Source organism: Gymnodraco acuticeps, unplaced genomic scaffold (assembly GCF_902827175.1).
Source record: "Gymnodraco acuticeps unplaced genomic scaffold, fGymAcu1.1, whole genome shotgun sequence".
NCBI lineage: Eukaryota > Metazoa > Chordata > Actinopteri > Perciformes > Bathydraconidae > Gymnodraco > Gymnodraco acuticeps.
The window spans coordinates 129120-151982 of NW_022992234.1; the positions used below are offsets into that span (position 1 = coordinate 129120).

The window sequence follows — 22863 nt, forward strand, 5'->3', positions numbered from 1 at the left end:
AGGAGTTGCGCAGACATTAGAACACGGCTGTCTGAAGAAGGAAGAGACACGAAGAAGAACACTAGTATCAGGTGAGAGACAATAATTATAAAACGAGGTCGCCATGACCAAAACGGATTATTAAGAGGGTTGTTATCGAATGTTTGTGCGTGGGAAAGAAGCTGACAATTAAGGAAGTCCGCCAAATTGCGAGGTAACCGAGTAACCTCGCTTACAGTTTCCACTGCAGCGGGTAGCTTGCTTTAAGCGTGCCGAACCGTGCGGGGTCCGTTTTTGGTTGCGCTTCCACTTGGCCTAGTTTTTGCCCGGGGCTACTTTTTCACCTTTTTTCTGGCCCGACTAAATCGTGGTTCTAGAGCCAGGAACAACCAGGCTGAGTCGGGCTGAGTATGCTAAACTAGAGAGAGAATCGCTGGCAAGGGGGCTATAACTACAACAAGATGAACATATTTGACCGTGATTTAATTGTAATACACGTTTCAAAATGATGCCGAAGTAACAACATACTGATACCGGTTAGTAAAAACCATGAATTAATGCTTTGACAAGTCTGCAGACAGACGGCAGGCGAAAAACCCTTTTAAAATGCGTGTTTTCTAAATGGAGCTTGGCTAAGCTAACGTTATATATGCTCCGACCGTCCACACTCACAACAACGGCCTACAGACATAAATAAACCAGCGACTGTATTCTCCATGACACAGGCAGTCTGTGGTTTGTACTTGTTTAACTTTTGTCTAGTTTCTGAACGGATATGAACATAGCCGCGGGAAGTCATTTTGCTCAGGGGGTGCTGCCAAAAGTGGGGAGGAGGCCGCTTAAAAAAAAAAATGCGCAAGCTGTCATTCAAAGAACAGGAGGGTTTAGCTAGCGCCTCACTGCAATCTTTAATGGTCGTTTTCTCAAAATGAGTTTTTTCTCCTACTCTTGAGTTCGAAATTTCAACTTCAGTAGCACGTAGATACACCAAACCTTCCAGTTATATTCCTATCAATATTATGAAGGCTTTTACAGAAGGGTTTGTTCATATATCATTCATAGCCTGAATTATATAAGATTTTATACCATAGAAACATGGCGAAAATTGATATTTTAGGGCTGTTGACAGTATTTTCTGATTTATGGAGTGATAAAAAGAGATATCCAAAATCCCTTCTGTAAAAGCCTTAGATGCTAATATGACTACAAAATGAATGAGAATTTTGAACCTGGCTTTATCCAAAGTTCAGATTTCGGTTCCTGAAATGTGTTAAAATATGCGCAAATTTAATGAGATAATGGATCATTTGCATATTCAGAAAACTTGTAGAACAAGAAACAATTGCCTTATTGTAGGTAATTAACTGGAGAAATTTCTAGCTGATATCTTTATATCGTTAAAAAAATTACCCTATTCACCTGGTGTCTCGCCTTAACTGTTAGGCTTAATAAACCATTATAGACCTACATCACTTAGCAACAGCTGCACATGCCCACATGCTAACTATGGGTCTTACTACATAACATTACAAATAGTCAGAAAATATTATTTACAATATTAATAAAACTATGAATTCAATTTTAACTGATTGACAAGGCAAAACACTGCACAGCGGCAGCAGCATTAAAGGAAACATCGTCTTACCTTGTGTTGGGGCTTCACAAAACTCCAATTGTAGCCTGGGGTGGCACTAATGAAGACCCTCATTAGAGCAGATACATCCACATTGTCCAACATGTTACTGTGGACATGCATCAAAGTCAGATGTGTCAGTCTCTTCTGTGTCATATTACTCTAGTTGTAGAGGTGGTGGGCTGAGGAGTAGGGTTGTAGGGTCTTTTTATTGGGTTGTTTGTTGGAGAAAAAAATCCAAAATCCTTTTTTGCGCCATTCTAGAAAGTTGTCACTCTGCAAGTGTGTGGGTCGCGTCAATTACGTCACTCTCCTACGACCTAGATGACTCGGATTTTATTTATTTGGAAAATAAATACAAGCCACCTGACTGATACAAATATATACTATGACTATTACATTATACAGCTAATTTTATTTTAAGTAAAATCATAACTATTTTATGTAGTTTAATCATTTTTATATAGGTGGTCACTCAGTTTTTCAAATGTACACCACTCGCCAACAGAGGGTGCTGCAGCACCCCCAGCACCCCTACTTCCCGCGGCTATGGATATGAGGAGCTGTGAGCTCTGAGTGCTAACAGCTAACGGCTGTGTTGTTTTTCTGGGGCTCTCATTGAAGATGACGTCACGGCTCCGCCTACACTGCGTTACTATAGTAACTGCCCCAGTTCCTAAACTGTAATGGAAGCGCAGCATAAAAGTGAGCCAGGCCTAATAAGGCCTAACCAAACCGAGCGAGGCCTGCAGTGGAAACACAACAAGTGACGTTAGCATAGCGGTTTATTATATTTATTTGCAAAATGCTCGTTGTAGTTATAACAATTTGATGTAAATGATATAGTAAAGCCGCACTTTGTAACTCGGTAATATTTAGTACTGTCTCGTGTTGTCAAGCGTGGTTTCATTTACTTTGTTTGTTTCCGCTACCTATCGATGCAGACATGGCTCCCAGGAAAACAAGAACGACGGCCAAGGCAAGGAAAAATAGCCCCAAGACGGATAAGCTAGAAGCCTTACTGGAGGACTTCGACAACGAGGGTAATTATATTTCACGTATTTTACACTGCAATTTCAATAGTTTTTCATGGCAGTCCCTGACAGGCTTGCTGTATGTTGCGGAGTACATCTACTTTCAAAATGTTATTTTATATTTTAACCTGGCAGATTGAAATGCTCCTAATAGCCTACTAAGATTCGTTAAATGCTTTTTTACATGTGTTTGAACCCCCCTTTTCCAATACGAGGGAGACTAAAATATTGACACAAAACAATGGATGAATATTGGATAATAATTATTTTCTGAATCTATATACAAAAAATACCAATGTTATTAAGTCATTACAAAATGTAGGTCATGGGTTGTACTTGCCCTGACACTGCAAGGTTGAAAATAAACTTCTCTCCTTTCTTATCTATATCTAATATATATATTTAATCTCTGGTTAACATATATGCCAGTACAATAAATGAAATCTGCTTATATTATTGATCAATCAGGATGATATAGCATAAGACTATCTTTACTGGTTCATTTTCATACAACTGGGCATTTTCAAGTTGTAGTTTGTCAATGTTGAGACAATGTTAGCTTCTTTATAAACTAGTGGAGTAAGCTAAAACAATTTTGTTATGTTTCACAGTGAAGATCAGAGTGGGACAGATGAAAGAGAAGCTCTACCATCTGCTGGTAGATGTGGACAAAGGCTACAACATGGCACTCCTTAAGCTCCCAAAGACTCTCCGCCAAATGCCCTGGATGGAACAATTCAGTGGGTTTACAAAAACAGTTAGATATTAGTCTAACCAAACCAAATTCCCAATTCACGAAATGTGGAATACTGCTGATCTAGTGTTGTCACTCCTTGAACATGTTAAAAGATCGTATGATATGCACTGGTGTTACATTAATTGTTTTATCATTGCAACTTTATTAAATAAATGTTTCCTTCTCTGCAGAATCTGAGAAACCAAAGTCACCAGAAGTGGCCAATAATAGTGTAAGTTGATTGTTTTACTTATTATATCATGGATTTGCAGGTTCAGTTTCTCTTTGGCATGTTTAGACACCTCTTAATCAAACACTCATTCAGTTCTTAATAAATGTCTCCAACAGAGAGAAGAGGAAGCTGCTATTGTTGAGAGCTTTGTGGCCGAGAACAATCCAGCCCTTTTCCAATCCGTCAAAAAAGGCATGTAAAAAAAAAAAAGAGTTTGGTTTACATTTGAACTATTTTTAATTCAATAAATAAATGTTTGAAGTTGATTTAATCCCATCTATTTTGTCTTCAACCCACAGCAACAAAGAAATCAGCTAAATCCACTTCGGAAGATGAAAGCGCCTCGGGCACAACACGGAAGGTAATGGATGATTTTGATTTAAGCACACAAAGAGGAAAACCAGCTGAGTGTTTGAGAACATCATATAAATATGGAGAGTGGGTGGTTGCTATGGAATGTCCTTTGTGTGCAATGTTCAGTCGCTCTGGTGTTTAACGGCTTGTTCCTAATTCAGGCGAAAGCAACAAGGAAACCTCCAACCACATCAAAGAGAGCAAAGGCCCTGACGGTCAGACGGTAAAGTGGTTCTTCATCTCTTTTAGGGCAAAATGATCAATATCATTTAAAAATACAGTGCTTTGTAAAGAACGACATTTTTTTCCCCAAATTGTTTCATAAAATATTTTAAACAAATGTATATTTTCATCTTTGTTGTGTTGGTCAAACTATAGAAGTATGTAATGCTTGTGTATAATGAATACAACAGATTATCTGAACCTCTTTTATACTGAATAGCAATATTGGTCTCATATCTGGTCCAGCCCTTATTTCTTTAAGCTTTTGCACATCTGGTTGGCAATTATGTCATACTAAGTTGTCTCTGTCTGGTTTCAGATCGAGCAGGAAGCTAATTGTCACTCCTGAAAGGAATATGAATTATTCTCTGAGGATGGGAGCCACGCCCCTCATTACCCCACGCTTTGATCCCAGGTAAGCAGGCTTCATAGTAAAAGCTGCATTTAAAAATGCACCATAATAATATAGTCCCTGTTTCTGCATTAAGGCTGTCTCGTTACCTGTTAAGCATTGAGCTCCTATTGGCATCAATCACATTCTGCATAAGGGGAGTCTGCTGGTTGGGTTTAAACGTCTCTCTCAACCTATATGAAGTGATGAATAAAACCTTTATCCAGCTGTGTACTCCTTGCTTTTGATGTGCTATATTCAGTATTTGACTTTGTGAAATGCCTGTACTTTTATGCTCTTAACTGTTAGGCTAGCTGTTATTTTTATGAAAACAGGCAAATAAACACCCTAACTATTGCATCAAATCCCAAGATAACTTTTAAAACGGTTTGGGTTTTGTAGTTCTTATCTGCAGGTAGATTAAGCATCTTTAGATGTTTTACATTATGTGGGCATTAGAGACTTGTTCTCATAGCAATGTTGCTAATTCTGTTTGACTGGTCGAAGCCACACACAGTATAGTATTTGACATACTTATCTCATCTTATTCTCCTTCTTCTGCCACAAATGTTGTCATGCTACTCGTCCGGAAGCATTGACACAAAACACAAGAACCACAAATCGCAGAAAACTGATCCTTTGCCCCATAGGAATGCTCAAAACACCCCACTTTGACCCCATACAGATTCCGCACACTTAAACGTAGAACAAAGATTACAAGTTTAACCGGTTCTCGAGACTATGGACTTCCTAAATACTCTGGGTAGGATATTTAGCTGATTGGAGTTACAGTTTTTTACTTAGAAGCAATAATGCAGCAGAATATTGTCAATACATTATTGACCTGTCGGTCGTTAACTAAATCCAGTGGTAATCTAAAGATGTTCAGAAACGATGCAGGAATGTGGTACAAACAAAAACGTAATAGATAAACAGTTAAAAGTGGGCTAAAATTAATGGATATTTTTTGTTGTACCTTGACAATACAACTAATGCTATTAATACTTACTCAGCGAGGGTAATGTTAGCATCGGGACGTGCACCCAAGTTTCAGTCAACATTTCTCGTAATTTTCTAGTTTTAAATGCCGCTTGCAACTAGTACACTTTTTACTCTATTGGATCTACTTTGAACTCAAAGAGATTACACACAGGCTTCCAAAATGCTCACCATTCAATCCTTTGCTCAGACTTCCCAAGACCCCCGCTGTGAGGAATCCCTACCACAAAGAGAGGGTTTACAGCATCTCAGTCAACGGCTCTCCCATCGCAGAAGGAAATAATAAAGACATCGTCATCAACGTCCCCATCGGCAACGGAGAGGTGAGCTTGGACTTTTGGATCCTAAAGGACATTATTGTATTTCCAAGTGCGCTGTGTAATCCCTGACCACCTGCTGTGAAGAACAGAGGGACGCCTTGCTCCTCTCTCACTGGGTCCATACGGTCTAGATCAGTGGTTCCCAAACTGTTTGTGCCCAAGGCACACCAAAGGAGAAGTACAAATCTCAAGGCACACCTATTGTGCAAAATAGCCCTTATAACACGTGTTATCACTCATATCATGTAAAATATCTGTAAATGTGCATAATTATTTACTAATGCCAAATAAAATGTGACAAAGACAACTATATTACTCATGAGATATTTATTAACGAAATATTTCAGAAATTAATTTGAAACTTTATCAAATTAGGCTTCATCAAAGCAGCAACACACTCCTTTAAACCAGACAGGTCACAACATTAACATTTCAGCATTGAAACATGTGCTATTGTAAATATTTTTGCCGACTTTCAAATTAGTGAGATACATGTGCCTGTCGGGGCGTGCATCATTTTGTAATCCTTGGTGGCACTGAGGAGAGGGCCACTCGCAAGTCCTGTTCAACAGAGAGCCGTGACCTCCTGTTGTTCTTCATGTAAACCAGAGTAGAGAACGCCAACTCCAGAGATGGGGTCGTTACTAAAAAAATGTAATATATTACTTTTTAAAAAAGTAATATATTACACTACTTTGTTACTATCTACATAAAGTAACTCGTTACTTTACTCGCCGAGCACGTACGAACTTGCGCATGCGTGAGTGGCAATAACTTTCCTTACCAGCAGGCGGCGGTAGTGTGTATTCGTCATTCAAAACAGGCAACAACTGGAAGACAGAGAAGAAGAACAGACTGCGTGATATAAACAAACAACAAATAGCGTGTGCGGTAGCTTCACCTTAGCATGTGTTCTTTGCAGGTGTTTGTTGAGGTTTGACCACGTGGTGTTTCCAGCAGTGGATAACAGCTTCTGGCCTGGACACAGTTTGCACCTCACCGTCACATTCCTGTCTATTCTTCGGACGAACTCAAAGTAATGGGCATACCTCCACCCCTCGAGAGTTATCGCTGACTCAGCCATGTTTATGCAGCACTGCACGTGGAGATGTGGACGCACAAGTCGCGCAGATTACGTACATATAAAGCTACAAAGTACTGATATAGTAAATTAAAAAATAATTATTTTTGTGTAGTTGTATATTGCAATAATAACGTATGGTTGTCACAAAATCCCACGGCACACCCGGACTTGCCTCATGGCACCACTGCTCTAGATGTTCAGGCATCAAGACGACTGCTTACTAACAGTTGTCAGAACTTTAACATTGTTATTTTTCACATCTTGTCAATTAAAGTTTGTTAATCTTTATTTATATATATATATAACAATCAGACTTGTCGAAAATATTAGTTTATTTTGTCATTCTCAGTCATAATTACCAGGAAACTCCACGACAATACAACACTGAGGAACGTCATGTATTTTAGATAAGCTAAGTTAGAGCTGCAATATTAACAATATTATAATTGCAAGTCGGCAATATTTGTTACCGTTCAAATATGTGTCAATATTATTCTGAACTAAAGATGTTGGCGCTGGATAGATGTCCCCGCCTTAAACATCGTATTTTACAAACCTAAAAAAGTACGTACGTTTGATAGATCCTTTTTATCACACCATGACCATTATAAATATATCTTTCAATGATGATCAAAATGATTAATCCTCTATCGTGAATCATAACTGCAATATCAGTCGAAATAATCACTATCAGTTATTCGTTCCAAATCGTACAACCCAATGTTTTTCTTTGTGTATGACTTCTGATCTGTGATGTCTCTGCAGAGTGTTCAGCTATTGGCCAGCCAGATGGACTCTGCTGATCTGTCTCTGCTGGATGAAACCGCTCTGAGGAGCATTCGTCATCTGAAGGTATATTTATGTAATGTCACTATGGAACTGTTTCACCTCAACATTCAAAGTATGAGGGGAGAAATGTTTGCACATGCTTTCGATTCTCATTGTTTATTTCCCCTCTTGACAGAACCGCCTCACCGTCCTGTGTGGAACGGAGTAACGCTACCGCCTGCTCTCGTCTTGTACATTACTTTAATTCATTTTTTTACAATTTGTTTTCCTTTGTTAGATATTCTAAAGATCATACTTTTACTTTTTATTACGGTTTAACCGCCTTTGTGGAATACTGCATAACTGTCTGCTATTCAGGTGCTTTCCCCACTCATTTTAGCAGTCGATTAAGGTTTGTTCTTTTCATTATAAACCTTGAAAGACCTGACGGGTCTGTACTCGTGTACTGCAAATGTTGTCAGTACATTTGAATCCTACGTGTTTCATTCCGTCATTGGGAAATGAACAATCCTCCATGTACATATCCGATTGTTTGCAAAAACTAATACAGGATCTTGACCAGAACTTTGTGTGATGTGTTTTATTTTGGGTAGAATGTGTTGGTTGATGAGTGTGGATGTGGAGCTTGTTCCAAATAATTCTGTATTTAAAAAGATACGTTAATTATCTTTATGTAGAATTTACTGGACAGGTTTTGTTTTTTTCGACAATTCTGTTCACCAAGCTGTACCGCTGCATGGTGACCAGGAGGTGGCAGCAGATCACCCCACCAGTGTGGAGTCTTGAATAGACAGAGCAGCCGTTCGGATTGTACAGAAGTATTAGCAGCACTCAAATATAAGTGTTAGTAACCCATGTGGCAGAATGGCTATTGTAACACATACATTAATACAGAATATAACTTTCAATCACAAATACAATGTAGCTTGTCAATGTGGAGCTAGTTTAAAATACGTTGTATACTACTGAATAGAGTACAACTTTCCAACATTAAGATTGTTACATATGTGTTGTAAACATTTACATTACATTACATGTTAGACGCTTTTATCCAAAGCGACTTACATACTCAATACTGTGGGCGATCCCCACAGGAGCACTTTGGGGTGAAGTGTCTCAGGGACACAACGACATGCTGACAGCAGTGGGGTTTGAACCTGTGACCCCCTGTTCCCAACACCAAGGCTCTATCCACTGCGCCACACGCCTCCCACATTAGAGGTACCTGTCCTGTACTTAACCTCACATCTATTATTAACTACTTATATTTAACCTTTACTACATTCATTTGACACTTTTACAATTCCTTTATGGATTCAGATTATTTTGCGAATACATCATATAAATAAACATTGACATAAGATTGTTTTTATATTGATAGGTTGAAATGTCCAGCAACAGCATACAAAGTAAAGAGGCTCAGCATTGAGCAGCTTTGATAGACTTATGCAACAAATTAATAATCCAGTAATATAATTGATGTCTCAATGAGCCATTGCTCACAACATGTTCTTGTAATGTTGGTGTATTTTGATGCAAAAGATTTATTCTTTTACTCTAAAGATTTTTAATGCAGGACTTCTTTGTAACTGGATATTTGTCGTCAATTAAACATTTCTACTTTTACTTCTTTGGTTGTAGAAAATCAGAGTACTTCTTCCTCCTCTGTCCTGAGTAAAAACGTGGTTTCATCTAACCTCTGAGCATAACAAACTCTGGCTTAGCTAATGCAAGAAGTTCCATAGTCCTTTCACTACTTTGTTTACACGAGGGACTTTAGTTTGGTCATGTGACCTGCTGTTGGCAGGAAGTGGCAGCTTGGCACAGGTACCTGCACTCTGACCTTCGGGACATCACACCGCAGCCAATTAGAATCCTGTTTAGCTTCGTTAGGCCTGATGAGCTCGTTAGGGTTTCCTCCTGGGATAAGCTGGCTCAGCCTGGCCTCACCTTGGGCCAAACCAGACAAGTATAACTCTTTGCTATCCCCGCTGAAGTGTAATGTAGATGTTTTAACAAAGTATAAACTTTTCTGAAATAAAATAAACTATGGTTAAAGACCCGTTTTGCTGCTTATATACTACTGACTGCTTATATAGGCTACTACTGCTCTGAATAAAGAAGCTCCCAGAATGTACATATCATTGGAAATAGATGAGGGAAGACAGAAAGAGAAGCTGTATGGTGTATGAATAGAGGAGTGAAGGAAAAGGACAAATTTAAGGAATGAAACGTCAAGGGATGGAGGATGGAGGGATACAGCGTTGGGTGATGGAAGAGAAAGGGAGGGTGGTTTGTAAAATATGACTATCAGCATTTTTCCAAAGGCATATCATTTAAATTGATTCTCAGTTGAAAACGCTGTCCGTGGATCTTCATTTCAGAAACATCCCAGATCATTAGGAACACTGTTCCTTCCTATAGTGACAATATGGCAGATATACAAAAGCAACATTTATTAGATTTGTTTTTGTATTGATAGCTAATAATTAAACATTGTGGCAGCGGGGTGTGGTTAGGGCACCGGCTGCTGGAGTGAAGGGAGGGGCTCGGCCGGAGGCCAGACGGCTGATCGGAATCAGGTAATCAGTGACTGAATAAAAGCATGTCGTAACCTGGTTCCGGTCTGTCTTGCAGTAGACGGGATCCTGGAAGGTCGCCAAAGGACCAGTGAGGGTTCCCACATGGGCAACGTTTTGAGAACTGTGTATACTTTGTTCTGGTGCTAATAAACGTCTGTGTTCAACCTAGACCCTGCTCTTTCCGTCCCTCTTTGAAGCCTGTGTGAGCGGAGAGGCTCACAATGATATACCGCAAATTAATGAAAAGTGAAACAGAAAACCTGAAATCTAGAGATTCTTTAAGGTGATCTTTTCCAAACACTCGTCCGATGGTCCTTCACTTGTTGATTGGCTGTTGATTTATTCTGATTTGAATCTTACACAGTAACATCTAACAAGGTCTTCTTCTAGTGAGCTTATGGTTCATTTTGTAAAAATCTAAACTGTACATGGAGAGAAATGTGATGTTTTCAGGTTCTCTCTGTTTTAAATAGACTTAATTGTCAGCAGGACAGTTATTAACCAAAACACTGATGAGGATTTTAAAAGTTATTTATTATGTGGAATATAAAAAAACAATTTGACTAGAATTTTTTCATATCAACAACTCTGCATATAACAAATAAGCATGTACACATAGCTGAAGCAGTAATATAGAGCACCTGACCATCAGCTGGTCTTAACGATAAATCATGTTTGACACCTCGACATGATTCAGTTCCAGCTGCCAGCCGCTCATTCTCTAAACCTACAAGCTGCTGCTACTGACAACTGACAAAAAAAGCTTTAAGAGTTGAAGCTGAATATATCCACTTTGCACACATCGCTCTCCACAGGGACATTTCAACGTCCTTCTTCTTTGTTTCCATCAGGTGAGCGTCTGAAGAAAATCACAGAGACTTTGTGTGAAGTTACAGCTGGAACTGTGACTCTACATGTGGAGTGGGCCTGTTTTATTTCCAACCCGGTATCACGGCAAGACGTGAACATGTGACAATTTACCATGCTGGGAGACGTGAAGATGTCACGATTTCCTCCCTTCAAACGTGACAGTTACACGGTATTTAAATATCAAAGTCAGCCGAATTAGTGTTGATACTGCAAGGAGACGTATTGTGTGAAAATAAATGTAAGATGTTGTTTAATTGCTGATATATTTATGATCCACGTCACGTTTTCAGTGTTGGCGGCAGTTCTTCATGTTTGTCTAGAAGTCTTCTCATCAAGGCTCTATAAATAGAGAACTACGGCAGATATGTCATATTTAATGCAGCTGAACCGTGTATTACAATGCCGTTACGTGATGACTTTCAAAGAGAAAAGCAAGAACACTCGGAATAAAGTATTATTTTACAAAAAAAACACCATATCACGTCCGTTAATTCCACACGCATGGATTAACATCGATTTAATACATTAATGTAGCCTTTGTTTCTGCTCAAAGAGGTGTCGAGCAGCTGGGGCAACAAGAACATCGGCGAAATCGAGTGTGACTATTACAAAATAAGTCATTATTATATTAATATTGACAATAACAACTGACCATCATGGTAGAGCATTTGCTTGGCATTTCCGGGTATTTCTCTACTGGTTGGGCCATGTTAACAATACCGTGACACTGTCACGTTTGAAGGGACGAAATCGTCACATGTTCACGTCTTGCCGTGATACCGGGTTGCTTTGATCTGATGCAGGAGGCTCTAACCTGACTGGACTTCACACCATGTCTTCCTGCTCCTCTGTGTCTTCTGTCTGTGCTGCAGTGTGTGAGACGTTCTCATACTCAGGATCAGAGTCCAACTGATGAAGAGAGAGAAGACAACATTAGACCCTCGTTCATGAAACCCGTATATACTTTAAGATCATATAAAACATTTTTCATATTTTAAAGTTGATGACAATTATTTCTTGGTTACATTCGTGACTGGTTTCAACTCAGGAAGTTGTCTTTAAACACAAGTTCTCTTCACATTGCATTTATGAGCCACAGTATAGCTTTGACGAAGGGGAAATGTTGTCAATAGGTCCGCTCTCTCTCACCTCTATCTCTTCAGGTTCAGGTGCTTCAGTGGTGGAGCGCAGAGCTTTCTTCTTCCTGGATTAAGGACAACAACAAATACAGATTTTTTTTCATAACAGTAAACTAAAACACGAAAGAAGGATGTTTAAACTGATGAATTGATATTGTTGTACCTCATCCACAGACTCAGGAGAAACACAGAGATCAGAATCAAGACCCCCAGAGTCGTCCTGATGATATTCACTATCGTTGTTGAACTCCCTAGAAACATGAACACATGTGTGATCAGGGTTGGGAGGGTTACTTTGTAAATGTAATCAGTTACTGATTACTGAATACATGGCTCTGAAAGTAATCCGAATACAGTTACAGTTACGTGTCTTAAAAAAGTAACGTAATCAGATTACTTTTAGATTACTTTCTTTTTCCATCACAGATGGGTATGTTTTGGTGAACAGGAGACACCAAAAGCAAAAGGAAACTGAACGTGTTTTTACTGTTTAATGGCTTATCAAGAGCACAACTGAAACATAACATCTGAAACGATGTAACAACATAATACACTTTTTGGGGATGCAGCTTGGGATGTGAGGAGTGAGGGACACGGCTTAGAACGGGCGTGTCGCCTTCTGTCCTGCCAGTGTTGGCAGGACATGAATTAAAATGTCGAACTCAGACTTCATTTTAAGGACTTTACGGCCAGGGGTGTAGAGCTATATTTGTTTAAGCACCGGATTGGCAAAACAGGAGAGTGTGTGCACCAGTCTGCCTTGATCTATGAATTCATGTCCGTGACTCTCACAGTATCTGCTGCCCACAGCTGTTTTATAGAAGGAACACCTCCTTCACTTCATGAAATCTCTGCAGCACCAGGAGGCAGCGGGAGGGTTAACTCAGAAAACGAGCGCGCAGTGCCTTTCACGCACCGCCTTTCACGCACCGCCTTTCGCTGTGTTTACCTTCAGAATCATAAGGCTAAAGAGCGACCGCAGGCTGATGTGTTTTAATCACACACACGACTTAAACGCAGACTTTTGTTCCTCCATGTTTCGTTGTTATTGTTTCACTGAGCGGACCCGCCCCTTTTTTTTCGCTCCCTTTTTTGGTTCATCTGCGGCGGTAAAAGTTTTTGTGCGCTGTGATGATTCGGCTGTACCTTTAGTAATGCATATTAAATGTTGTGAGGAAATATTTCCATCAATAATTCCAATAAGTAATCCAAAATGTATTCACTTCAGGTTTACGAAAGTAACTGTAATAAGATTACTCGTTTTTCAAATGTAACGCGAGCTGAATACAGTTACTTGATTTTTGTATTCTGATTACGTAACACCGTTACATGTATTCCGTTACAACCCAACCCTGTATGTGATACTTCTAACTATAGATTGATACATCACATAGTCAGTGTGATCCACCTCTGACACCATGGAGGATCCTCCCTGAACACTGACATGTTGAATAAGCTTGGGTTGCTTCATATTACAAAGTGAATCAGGTCTGGTGAATGTAGAGAACTTACCTGCCACAACAATCAGAGTTAAGGTGGAGTTACTACGTCCTAACTTGTTCTGGGCTCCACAGGAATAACTCCCACTGTGTTCAGCTCTGAAGTCAGTGATGGTGAAGATCTGTCCTGAAGCTTTTGGAGAGTCTTCATCCTCCTTGTACCAGGTGTAGTTAGCTGCTGGGTTAGCATCACTGCTACAGGTCAGAGTCACTGAACTGCCCTCCTCTATCTCAGCAGAGGGACTCGCTGACACAGAGGGGAGCTTTGGAGAGTCTGAAAGAAATACAATAAATCAACAGAAATAAGTAAAAATCATGTTGAATTGAAATGAAAAATGGTTATCTGTGTGAGCATCTGACTTTCAAAGTGTTTTTTGACAGGTATAGAGCTAAAGAAAACAATTATGTTGTATATATATTTCGTTTTCTGTATTACTGCTGGCTTGAATACCCTGAACATACGTGCAGATTTGGGAGACAATTGTAGATAAAACTGCCTTGTCATCATCGACTGTAGCTGCTCTCCATCTCATTGACCTACAGCAGCAGACTGTGAACAAAGTTGTCATTGGTTGCATGATGTTTTTAAATCTCCTCGGTTTTACTCACATTTCACATCAATAGAGATGGATTCAGATCTTCTACTCCCCAGCAGATTCTCAGCTCTGCAGTAATACTGTCCAGAGTCAGAAACCTGGAAGGAGCTGAAGAAAAGCTTTGGTTCTGTAGTGAGAGGAGGAAGTTTCCGATTTCCATTCTTCTTGTACCAGGTGTAGTTAGCTGCTGGGTTAGCATCACTACTACAGGTCAGAGTCACTGAACTGCCCTCCTCTATCTCAGCAGAGGGACTCACTGACACAGAGGGAGGCTTTGGAGAGTCTGGAGGAAATACAATAAATTAACAAAAATGAATACCCTGAACATACGTGCAGATTTGGGAGCCAATTATAAATAAAACTCAATTTTCATCATCGACTGTAGCTGCTCTCCATCTCATTGACCTACAGCAGCAGACTGTGAACAAAGTTGTCATTGGATGCATGATGCTTTTTAAGTTAGCTTGGTTTTACTCACATGTCGCATCAATAAAGATGGATTCAGATCTTCTACTCCCCAGTAGATTCTCAGCTCTACAGTAATACTGTCCAGAGTCAGAGGACTGGATGGAGCTGAGGAAAAGACGTGGTCCTTCACTGACAGAGGAAAGGTCTGCATTTCCATCCTCCTTGTACCAGGTGTAGTTAGCTGCTGGGTTAGCATCACTGCTACAGGTCAGAGTCACTGAACTGCCCTCCTCTATCTCAGCAGAGGGACTCACTGACACAGAGGGAGGCTTTGGAGCATCTGGAGGAAATACAATAAATCAACAGAAATGAGTAAAAATACATCATGTTGAGTAGAAATGAGGAATAGGGGAGCATCTGGAATTTGGAAATGTATTTTGAGAGTGTTCGAAAAATATCACTCGTCACCGGCTTGCTCTTCAATATCAGGATACAAGTATTTATTATCCTTGCAAGAATGGAAGTATTCCTCACACACAGAGCTGCATGTCACAGATAGTTCCCCGAATAGTGTCTTTGACATGCTTATATACTAGAGAGTGTTACAGTCACAGGATGGAGGAATAGAAAGCAGTATTCTGGCCTTAGTTCAGATTAGCTAAGACCCACGTAAGCAATACACATGACAGTCATTGTGTCTATCTCCATAGAGGCTGAATCATCATGGTAATCGTTGTCACATCATATTCCTAAAACAGTCCTGACGCTCTTCTATCATACATCCGGTTACATTCACAGCTACGCAGGGCCTTTGTTATCATGTGCTACTCTGATATTAGAAGAGTACATTCAGTGTTTTCCCAGCAGACAGGTATAGAGCTACAACAACAAATGGTGTTGTGTTAATATTTTATTTTCTGTATTACTGCTGGCTTGAATACCCTGAACATACGTACAGATTTGGGAGACAATTGTAGATAACACTGCCTTGTCATCATCGACTGTAGCTGCTCTCCATCTCACTGACCTACAGCAGCAGACTGTGAACAAAGTTGTCATTGGTTGCATGATTCTTTTTAAATCTCCTGGGTTTTACTCACATTTCACATCAATAAAGATGGATTCAGATCTTCTACTCCCCAGCAGATTCTCAGCTCTGCAGAAATACCGTCCAGAGTCAGAAACCTGGAAGGAGCTGAGGACGAGACGTGGTCCTTCTTTGACAAAAGAAAGTTGTGAATTTTGTTCCGTCTTGTACCAGGTGTAGTTAGCTGCTGGGTTAGCATCACTGCTACAGGTCAGAGTCACTGAACTGCCCTCCTCTATCTCAGCAGAGGGACTCACTGACACAGAGGGGAGCTTTGGAGCATCTGGAGGAAATACAATAAATTAACAAAAATGAATACCCTGAACATACGTGCAGATTTGGGAGCCAATTATAAATAAAACTCAATTTTCATCATCGACTGTTAGCTGCTCTCCATCTCATTGACCTACAGCAGCAGACTGTGAACAAAGTTGTCATTGGATGCATGATGCTTTTTAAGTTAGCTTGGTTTTACTCACATGTCGCATCAATAAAGATGGATTCAGATCTTCTACTCCCCAGTAGATTCTCAGCTCTACAGAAATACTGTCCAGAGTCAGAGGACTGGATGGAGCTGAGGAAAATACGTGGTCCTTCACTGACAGAGGAAAGGTCTGCATTTCCATTCTTCTTGTACCAGGTGTAGTTAGCTGCTGGGTTAGCATCACTGCTACAGGTCAGAGTCACTGAACTGCCCTCCTCTATCTCAGCAGAGGGACTCACTGACACAGAGGGAGGCTTTGGAGCATCTGGAGGAAATACAATAAATCAACAGAAATGAGTAAAAATACATCATGTTGAGTAGAAATGAGGAATAGGGGAGCATCTGGAATTTGGAAATGTATTTTGAGAGTGTTCGAAAAATATCACTCGTCACCGGCTTGCTCTTCAATATCAGGATACAAGTATTTATTATCCTTGCAAGAATGGAAGTATTCCTCACACACAGAGCTGCATGTCATAGATAGTTCCCCGAATAGTGTCTTTGACATGCTTATATACTAGAGAGTGTTACAGTCACAGGATGGAGGAATAGAAAGCAGTATTCTGGCCTTAGTTCAGATTAGCTAAGACCCACGTAAGCAATACACATGACAGTCATTGTGTCTATCTCCATAGAGGCTGAACCATCATGGTAATCGTTGTCACATCATATTCCTAAAACAGTCCTGACGCTCTTCTATCATACATCCGGTTACATTCACAGCTACGCAGGGCCTTTGTTATCATGTGCTACTCTGATATTAGAAGAGTACATTCAGTGTTTTCCCAGCAGACAGGTATAGAGCTACAACAACAAATGGTGTTGTGTTAATATTTTATTTTCTGTATTCCTGTTGGCTTGAATACCCTGAACATACGTACAGATTTGGGAGACAATTGTAGATAACACTGCCTTGTCATCATCGACTGTAGCTGCTCTCCATCTCATTGACCTCCAGCAGCAGACTGTGAACAAAGTTGTCATTGGTTGCATGATTCTTTTTAAATCTCCTGGGTTTTACTCACATTTCACATCAATAGAGATGGATTCAGATCTTCTACTCCCCAGCAGATTCTCAGCTCTGCAGAAATACCGTCCAGAGTCAGAAACCTGGAAGGAGCTGAGGACGAGACGTGGTCCTTCTTTGACAAAAGAAAGTTGTGAATTTTGTTCCGTCTTGTACCAGGTGTAGTTAGCTGCTGGGTTAGCATCACTGCTACAGGTCAGAGTCACTGAACTGCCCTCCTCTATCTCAGCAGGGGGACTCACTGACACAGAGGGGAGCTTTGGAGGATCTGGAAGAGATAACATGAACACATTTAATTCCACAGTGGGACACTTTTTAAATGAACAATAGTTTAATAAAACAGAGTGGGCGGTTAACTTGATTTCATCCTTTATCAGAAATCAAAAAACGTTCTTTATGTCATGGAAGAAGTTTCCTTCATAATTCTCATTTATTCTTCTTTGTAGTATCGCCACTCATAGCAAGAGTATATTTTACCTATTTTAAAATCAAACAGAAAACCTAGAGCCCTGGTTCAGTGCTAGTGAATTGATTTAAGTTTTCCGCACTCTCGCGGGAAGTTATCCGCAATGGAGCGAGCTTAAGTTTAACTTTCAATTGCATGATATAGCCCAGCGCAACACCTTCGTCACACATGTTGCTACTTGTTTGTACCATTTTCAGGCGATTTGTAATCTGTTCTAGAAAAACGATGTGTTTTTAGGATTTCAAGAAGCTTATAGAACAAACAATGGATGTATTTCATGAACATTTATCCATGCTGAAAGTAGATTTAGATGTTTTACGAGCGAGATAGAGATTATTATCTAATATATGCATCCGATGAATTTTATTTTTTTATTTTTGTTTTATAGGCAGACCATGCAGACCTCAGAGAGTTCAACTTGGGCCTGCGACCAAAGTTTTACTGTATTTTGTTTTGAAAATCCACAGCGGAGGTTTGTGTCGTACTACATGCGGTGTATTTTGCATATCTGTCAGTACTGTTGTCTCGGACATAAACTCCGTAATAAATGTAGTCCACATTTCATAAGAGGCTGTCTCTGCATTTGAACAAAATGCTTATGATCTGTAGTTGTATTTGTATTGTTGATTTATTGTGTGAACGAGGCGATGTAGAGAAGGTTAAGCTGTCATTATTCGGCTGTATGTACTGTTGGAGTGGTGAGCAGGCCTATTGTGGAGTCAGGTGGTCCGTGAGTGTTTTTGTATTGGTGGTCCTTGGTATGAAAAAGTTTGAGAAACACTGCGCTAGTGGATTTTCAACGGGGGGAGCCTCGCTGCGGGGAAATTATACAGATGGCTAGTCCGCCCCTGAAAAATGTCTATGCGCACGTTATTATTAATAACAATAAAATAAATTGATAAAATATATATTTTTTAATTTACAATTTTTATTTTGTAATCATCTCGTGACCCCCACTTTGGGAACTCTGGTGGGTAAATAGATAAATGAGTGCAATGATGATATATGTTATACTGTATGTTTATGTCATTATGTCAGTGGAAGACTTTGAGTAAACTCACACACTGAAGGAGAGGGGAAGTCCTCATATCCCTTCAAAGCACAGGAATAACTGTCTGCTGGATCATATCTGAAGTCTGCATTAGGAGATGTGTCTTCCTTCACTTTCTGTCCATTCTTAAACCAGATGTAAGAAGTATGACCAGGTGGACAACTGCTGAGACACTGAAGGAGAGTAGACGATCCTGATCTGCTCACCTCCACCTGGAGATCTGAATAAAAGTAAAAATAAAAATATCAATAATGTTCATGTATCAAAATAAAAATGTTAAATGTTTTAAGAGTACAATGTCAGACACCTGTGACGGACAAAGTGACTGGATAACCCCAGCGTGAAGCTTGGCTTGTTTTGATTCTGAACTTGTACTCAGCTGAGTCGCTCTCTCTCAGGTTTCTGATTCTCAGAGTGCAGATGTTGTTTTCACAGAGATCCTCTACACGACCTGCATACTCTGAGTCTGTGGTCAGATCTACAGGTTCACCATCTTTCTGTTCAGTGAACCAGAATGTTTTCTGTATTGTGTTTACACGACCTCTCCATGTTGATGGGTATGTGTAGGAGCATTTTATCTCCACTGTTGATCCTTTCACTGCACAGATCTCAGTAGAAGAGTAAGTCACATACCAGACATCCTGACCCTGAACCACTGAAACACAGAGCACACCAGAAACTAGAATCAAAGTTAATCTATAAATTGTTGAGAAATGGCCTGATCAGTACTTTCAACAAAGCAGAAAAACACGTGAATTCCTTCTATGGCATTTTAAAACCAATGATACTCTTTGACTTTGTTGTTTCTTAATCAAACCAGGTAGAACAGAAGTCTACACAAAAAGGGTTCAGTTTGACACAAGATTGGAAAATGCCTTCATAGAAATGAACAGTGAATGATTAGTGATCACATTAATTAGAATAGTGTGAGACTCTCTGAACAGTTCCCTCTCTGTTCGCTCTGTGGTCAGGTTGCTGCTGAGGTCAGTGTGAACAATAACAATAAATGCAGAACACTGAGGTGAGAGCAGCTTCTGTCTGATATACAGATTAGAAAAAGAAGAAGACTGCTTTAAACTCAGAGTGAGAGAATATAACACTGAGGTTAGAGAGGAGAGAAGGAACTAGAAGGGTTTGGTGCAGAGGTATGGCGACATGAGAGTTGAGTCAATATGTTATGAATAAGAATATCTCTCTAAATCACTTAAAACAATAAAAACGGAGCTGGAGATTCTTGAAGTCATCTTCAGAAAAAAAACAGAGCAAAATGTTTTCAGAGAGAGAGAGGATGGAACAGTTGAGCATACACTATATTCTCTTTTTAACGCTTGTAAAAGTGATAAGTGATATTTGATGCAGATGATTGGAGCAAAGGACAGCGGCAACGCACGACAAGATCTTCAGAATATCCATCAAAAAAAACTAGAAACGTCTTTGAGTTTCTACAATTCTACACACAATTACATTTTAAATGTTTCTGCTAGGTTTGCCTTTTACACAAATCCATCTCACTTATTCCCACATGAGACCTGGTTTAACAAGTCCCACATTTCCCAGAATCCCCTCTGTTCATGTGATGAATGTAAGTGTAGAAGTACAGTACCTGACACAGAGAGCAGGAAGACAACTAATCCACTCGCTGCTGCAGTTAGACTCATAGCTGCTCCTCTCATCTCTGTGAGGACCACCATCTCTGTGAGACTATAAAACATGTCAGATTAAATAATGTTCACAGGAGGTTTACAGAATCATTACATCAATAAACTGTTTCTACTCACAGTGAAGGAGGAACGACGTGTTCAAAGATGCCTTTCCTCTGTCGTCAATGAGCAGAAGACGGATATCAGGCTGTTAAAAGATTTCCTTCCTCTTTAGATTATTAATATGCATGATGAGCCAAACCCCAGTAACACCCACTACACAGTAAAGTTTGGTTGTTTAACAAACAATACACTTTTCTTAAACTAAATAAACTCTGGGTAAAGACCCGTTTAGCTGCCTATACTGACTCCTGAAAAAAGCATTAGAAATGATTTTAAATGATAAGGGTGAAACAGTTGATCTCTCTGAGCACTGAGGACGTCACACAGTCTGCAGGTGGAGTGAAGGAACAGGAATGCATTAACCTCTGAACCCACGAGGCAGTTTGACTGAACAGGATGAAGATAACCAAATTAATTATCAGAGAGAATGGAAAATGCCATTTAATTTCTCTTGGTTTGTTTCTGCTCTGCTCTCTCTGCGGTCAGGTTGCTTCTGTTTCAGAGAAATGCAGAACTCTGAAAAACTCACATGCCTGTTAGTGTGAACCCAACATGAACACACACACATCACACACATAATCAAGTGGACTGTAGGATTTGGACACACAGTGTTTAATGATACGAAAAACACATGTTCAATGACTTTGGATGTTTAGGTGGATCAGTTGTGAACATATGTCCAATGTTTACATTTATTAAAACACTTCAACATTTGAAAAACAACCTCACAGCATCCAGCAAACTTTATTATGAATGATTTGCATGTTTAGGAGGTAAGAGAGGACATCAGTGCTTTAGTAGTTTGGGTGACCCTTTAAAGCAGACAGTGGAGAGAGCTCTCTGAGTGATGAAGCCTGAATGTGTCTCACTTAAGATCCCCCAGTAGAGGACAGTGAAACATCAGAAACTGAATCCGGAAACAAAGTACAGTTTAATATTTAACACTGATTGTTTTTGAACATTTCAATTCATTTTTCGTCGTTATCAGAAATGAAGCAGGATAAACTGTTCAGCCCTATCAACACGGGGCAACCTTTCTAAAGAGGGGTCAGTGTCGCTCTTGCTCCCTCTTGCTCTTTGGCAGAAAGGCCACTTCCGGGTTCCGTTTACGTGCTTTCTCCGCTGGCACCGGTGAGTTTGCGGTTGCTGCCGTTTGTTGTATGCTTAGCTTGACAAGTAGCATACATACTAAATGTTTATTGCTGGTTGGAGACCCTTGCAGGGATCCTGTAGCCCAGGGGTGGCCAACCCGCGGCTCTCGAGCCGCATGCGGCTCTTTGCCTAGTTTCATGCGGCTCTTCAGTTCATATCGAATTTTATATGTGTGAATTTGGGGGAGAGACACTGACTCCTGACTAGTGTTGCACGGTGTACCGATACTTGAAAGGTACCGCGATACCCTGCCGTTAAAAACGTTACGATTCCTCCGTTTCATTAGTATCGGTACTTTAAGAATGACGGGGGAAAGTACTCCGGTGAGAAAGCGCCGTTTTAATAAGAGCCGTGTGTGTTCAACGCTCTGCTTCCACTCCCTGCACTGCAGCCGTGCCTGCAGTCCCGCCCCTCTCAAGCACGCTCTAAGTCCCTCCCCTCTCAAGCACGCTCTAAGTCCCTCCCCTCTCAAGCACGCTCTAAGTGCCTCCCCTCTCTCGTGCACGCGCTAGCTGCCAGAGCATGTGAGAAAACGAGAAGCATGGTTGCAAGTGGGAGTGCAACTGCCGCTGCGCCTCGGCTTGTTGACAAAAAAGACGCCAGAAGCGAAATTTGGAAGTATTTGAGCTATATCTCTGACAGTGAGGGCAAGCCTACGGACACCACGAGGCCTGTCTGTAAGACATTTATTAATTTGATTTAATACGAATTATTGTCATTTATTTTATTTATTGTTCTCATTGTTTAAAAGGTTGTGTTATGGTTATGGTTCTGGTGTGAAATAAAGCACAATAATTACATTTAAGACTGTTTCCCTTTTTTTAAGAAAAGTATCGAAAAAGAATCGGAATCGCAATTCTTGACTTGGTATCGAAACCAAAATGTTGGGATCGTGACAACACTACTCCTGACAGTTAAACCTGATATTTAGTAGGTCTGTTAAGTATTGAATGCTGATAATTCTGA

The 22863-nt window shown here is 40.1% G+C and overlaps 2 protein-coding genes across 2 annotated transcripts in view; one reads left to right on the top strand and one right to left on the bottom strand.

The window, feature by feature from the left end:
• The window catches only part of LOC117539891 (B-cell receptor CD22-like), an 82806-nt gene that overhangs the window by 59089 nt on the left and 854 nt on the right, over nucleotides 1–22863 (bottom strand). Inside the window, exons 2-11 of the mRNA XM_034206245.1 lie at nucleotides 19290–19637; nucleotides 18993–19202; nucleotides 17464–17733; nucleotides 16434–16703; nucleotides 15968–16237; nucleotides 14938–15207; nucleotides 13877–14137; nucleotides 12528–12615; nucleotides 12375–12429; nucleotides 12040–12134 (exon numbers count right to left, since the gene is read on the bottom strand). Coding sequence (XP_034062136.1) covers nucleotides 12051–12134; nucleotides 12375–12429; nucleotides 12528–12615; nucleotides 13877–14137; nucleotides 14938–15207; nucleotides 15968–16237; nucleotides 16434–16703; nucleotides 17464–17733; nucleotides 18993–19202; nucleotides 19290–19637 — 2126 coding nt within the window. The 3' untranslated portion in view covers nucleotides 12040–12050. The remainder of the gene's footprint in view (nucleotides 1–12039; nucleotides 12135–12374; nucleotides 12430–12527; nucleotides 12616–13876; nucleotides 14138–14937; nucleotides 15208–15967; nucleotides 16238–16433; nucleotides 16704–17463; nucleotides 17734–18992; nucleotides 19203–19289; nucleotides 19638–22863) is intronic.
• LOC117539896 (borealin-like) lies at nucleotides 62–8017 on the top strand. The gene is made up of 10 exons (XM_034206249.1): nucleotides 62–193; nucleotides 2546–2655; nucleotides 3258–3386; nucleotides 3574–3614; nucleotides 3731–3806; nucleotides 3914–3975; nucleotides 4130–4191; nucleotides 5771–5903; nucleotides 7750–7836; nucleotides 7949–8017. The coding sequence occupies exons 2-10, from the start codon at nucleotides 2559–2561 to the stop codon at nucleotides 7979–7981; spliced, it is 720 nt and encodes a 239-aa protein (XP_034062140.1). The 5' UTR covers nucleotides 62–193; nucleotides 2546–2558; the 3' UTR covers nucleotides 7982–8017.

Bases quoted from the DNA above. Each gene is read 5' to 3' on its own strand.
- LOC117539896 (XM_034206249.1), top strand. From the start codon at position 2,559: ATGGCTCCCAGGAAAACAAGAACGACGGCCAAGGCAAGGAAAAATAGC. The intron at 3,387-3,573 runs GTGGGTTTACAA...CCTTCTCTGCAG, and splicing joins GCCCTGGATGGAACAATTCA to AATCTGAGAAACCAAAGTCA. The intron at 3,615-3,730 runs GTAAGTTGATTG...TGTCTCCAACAG, and splicing joins CAGAAGTGGCCAATAATAGT to AGAGAAGAGGAAGCTGCTAT.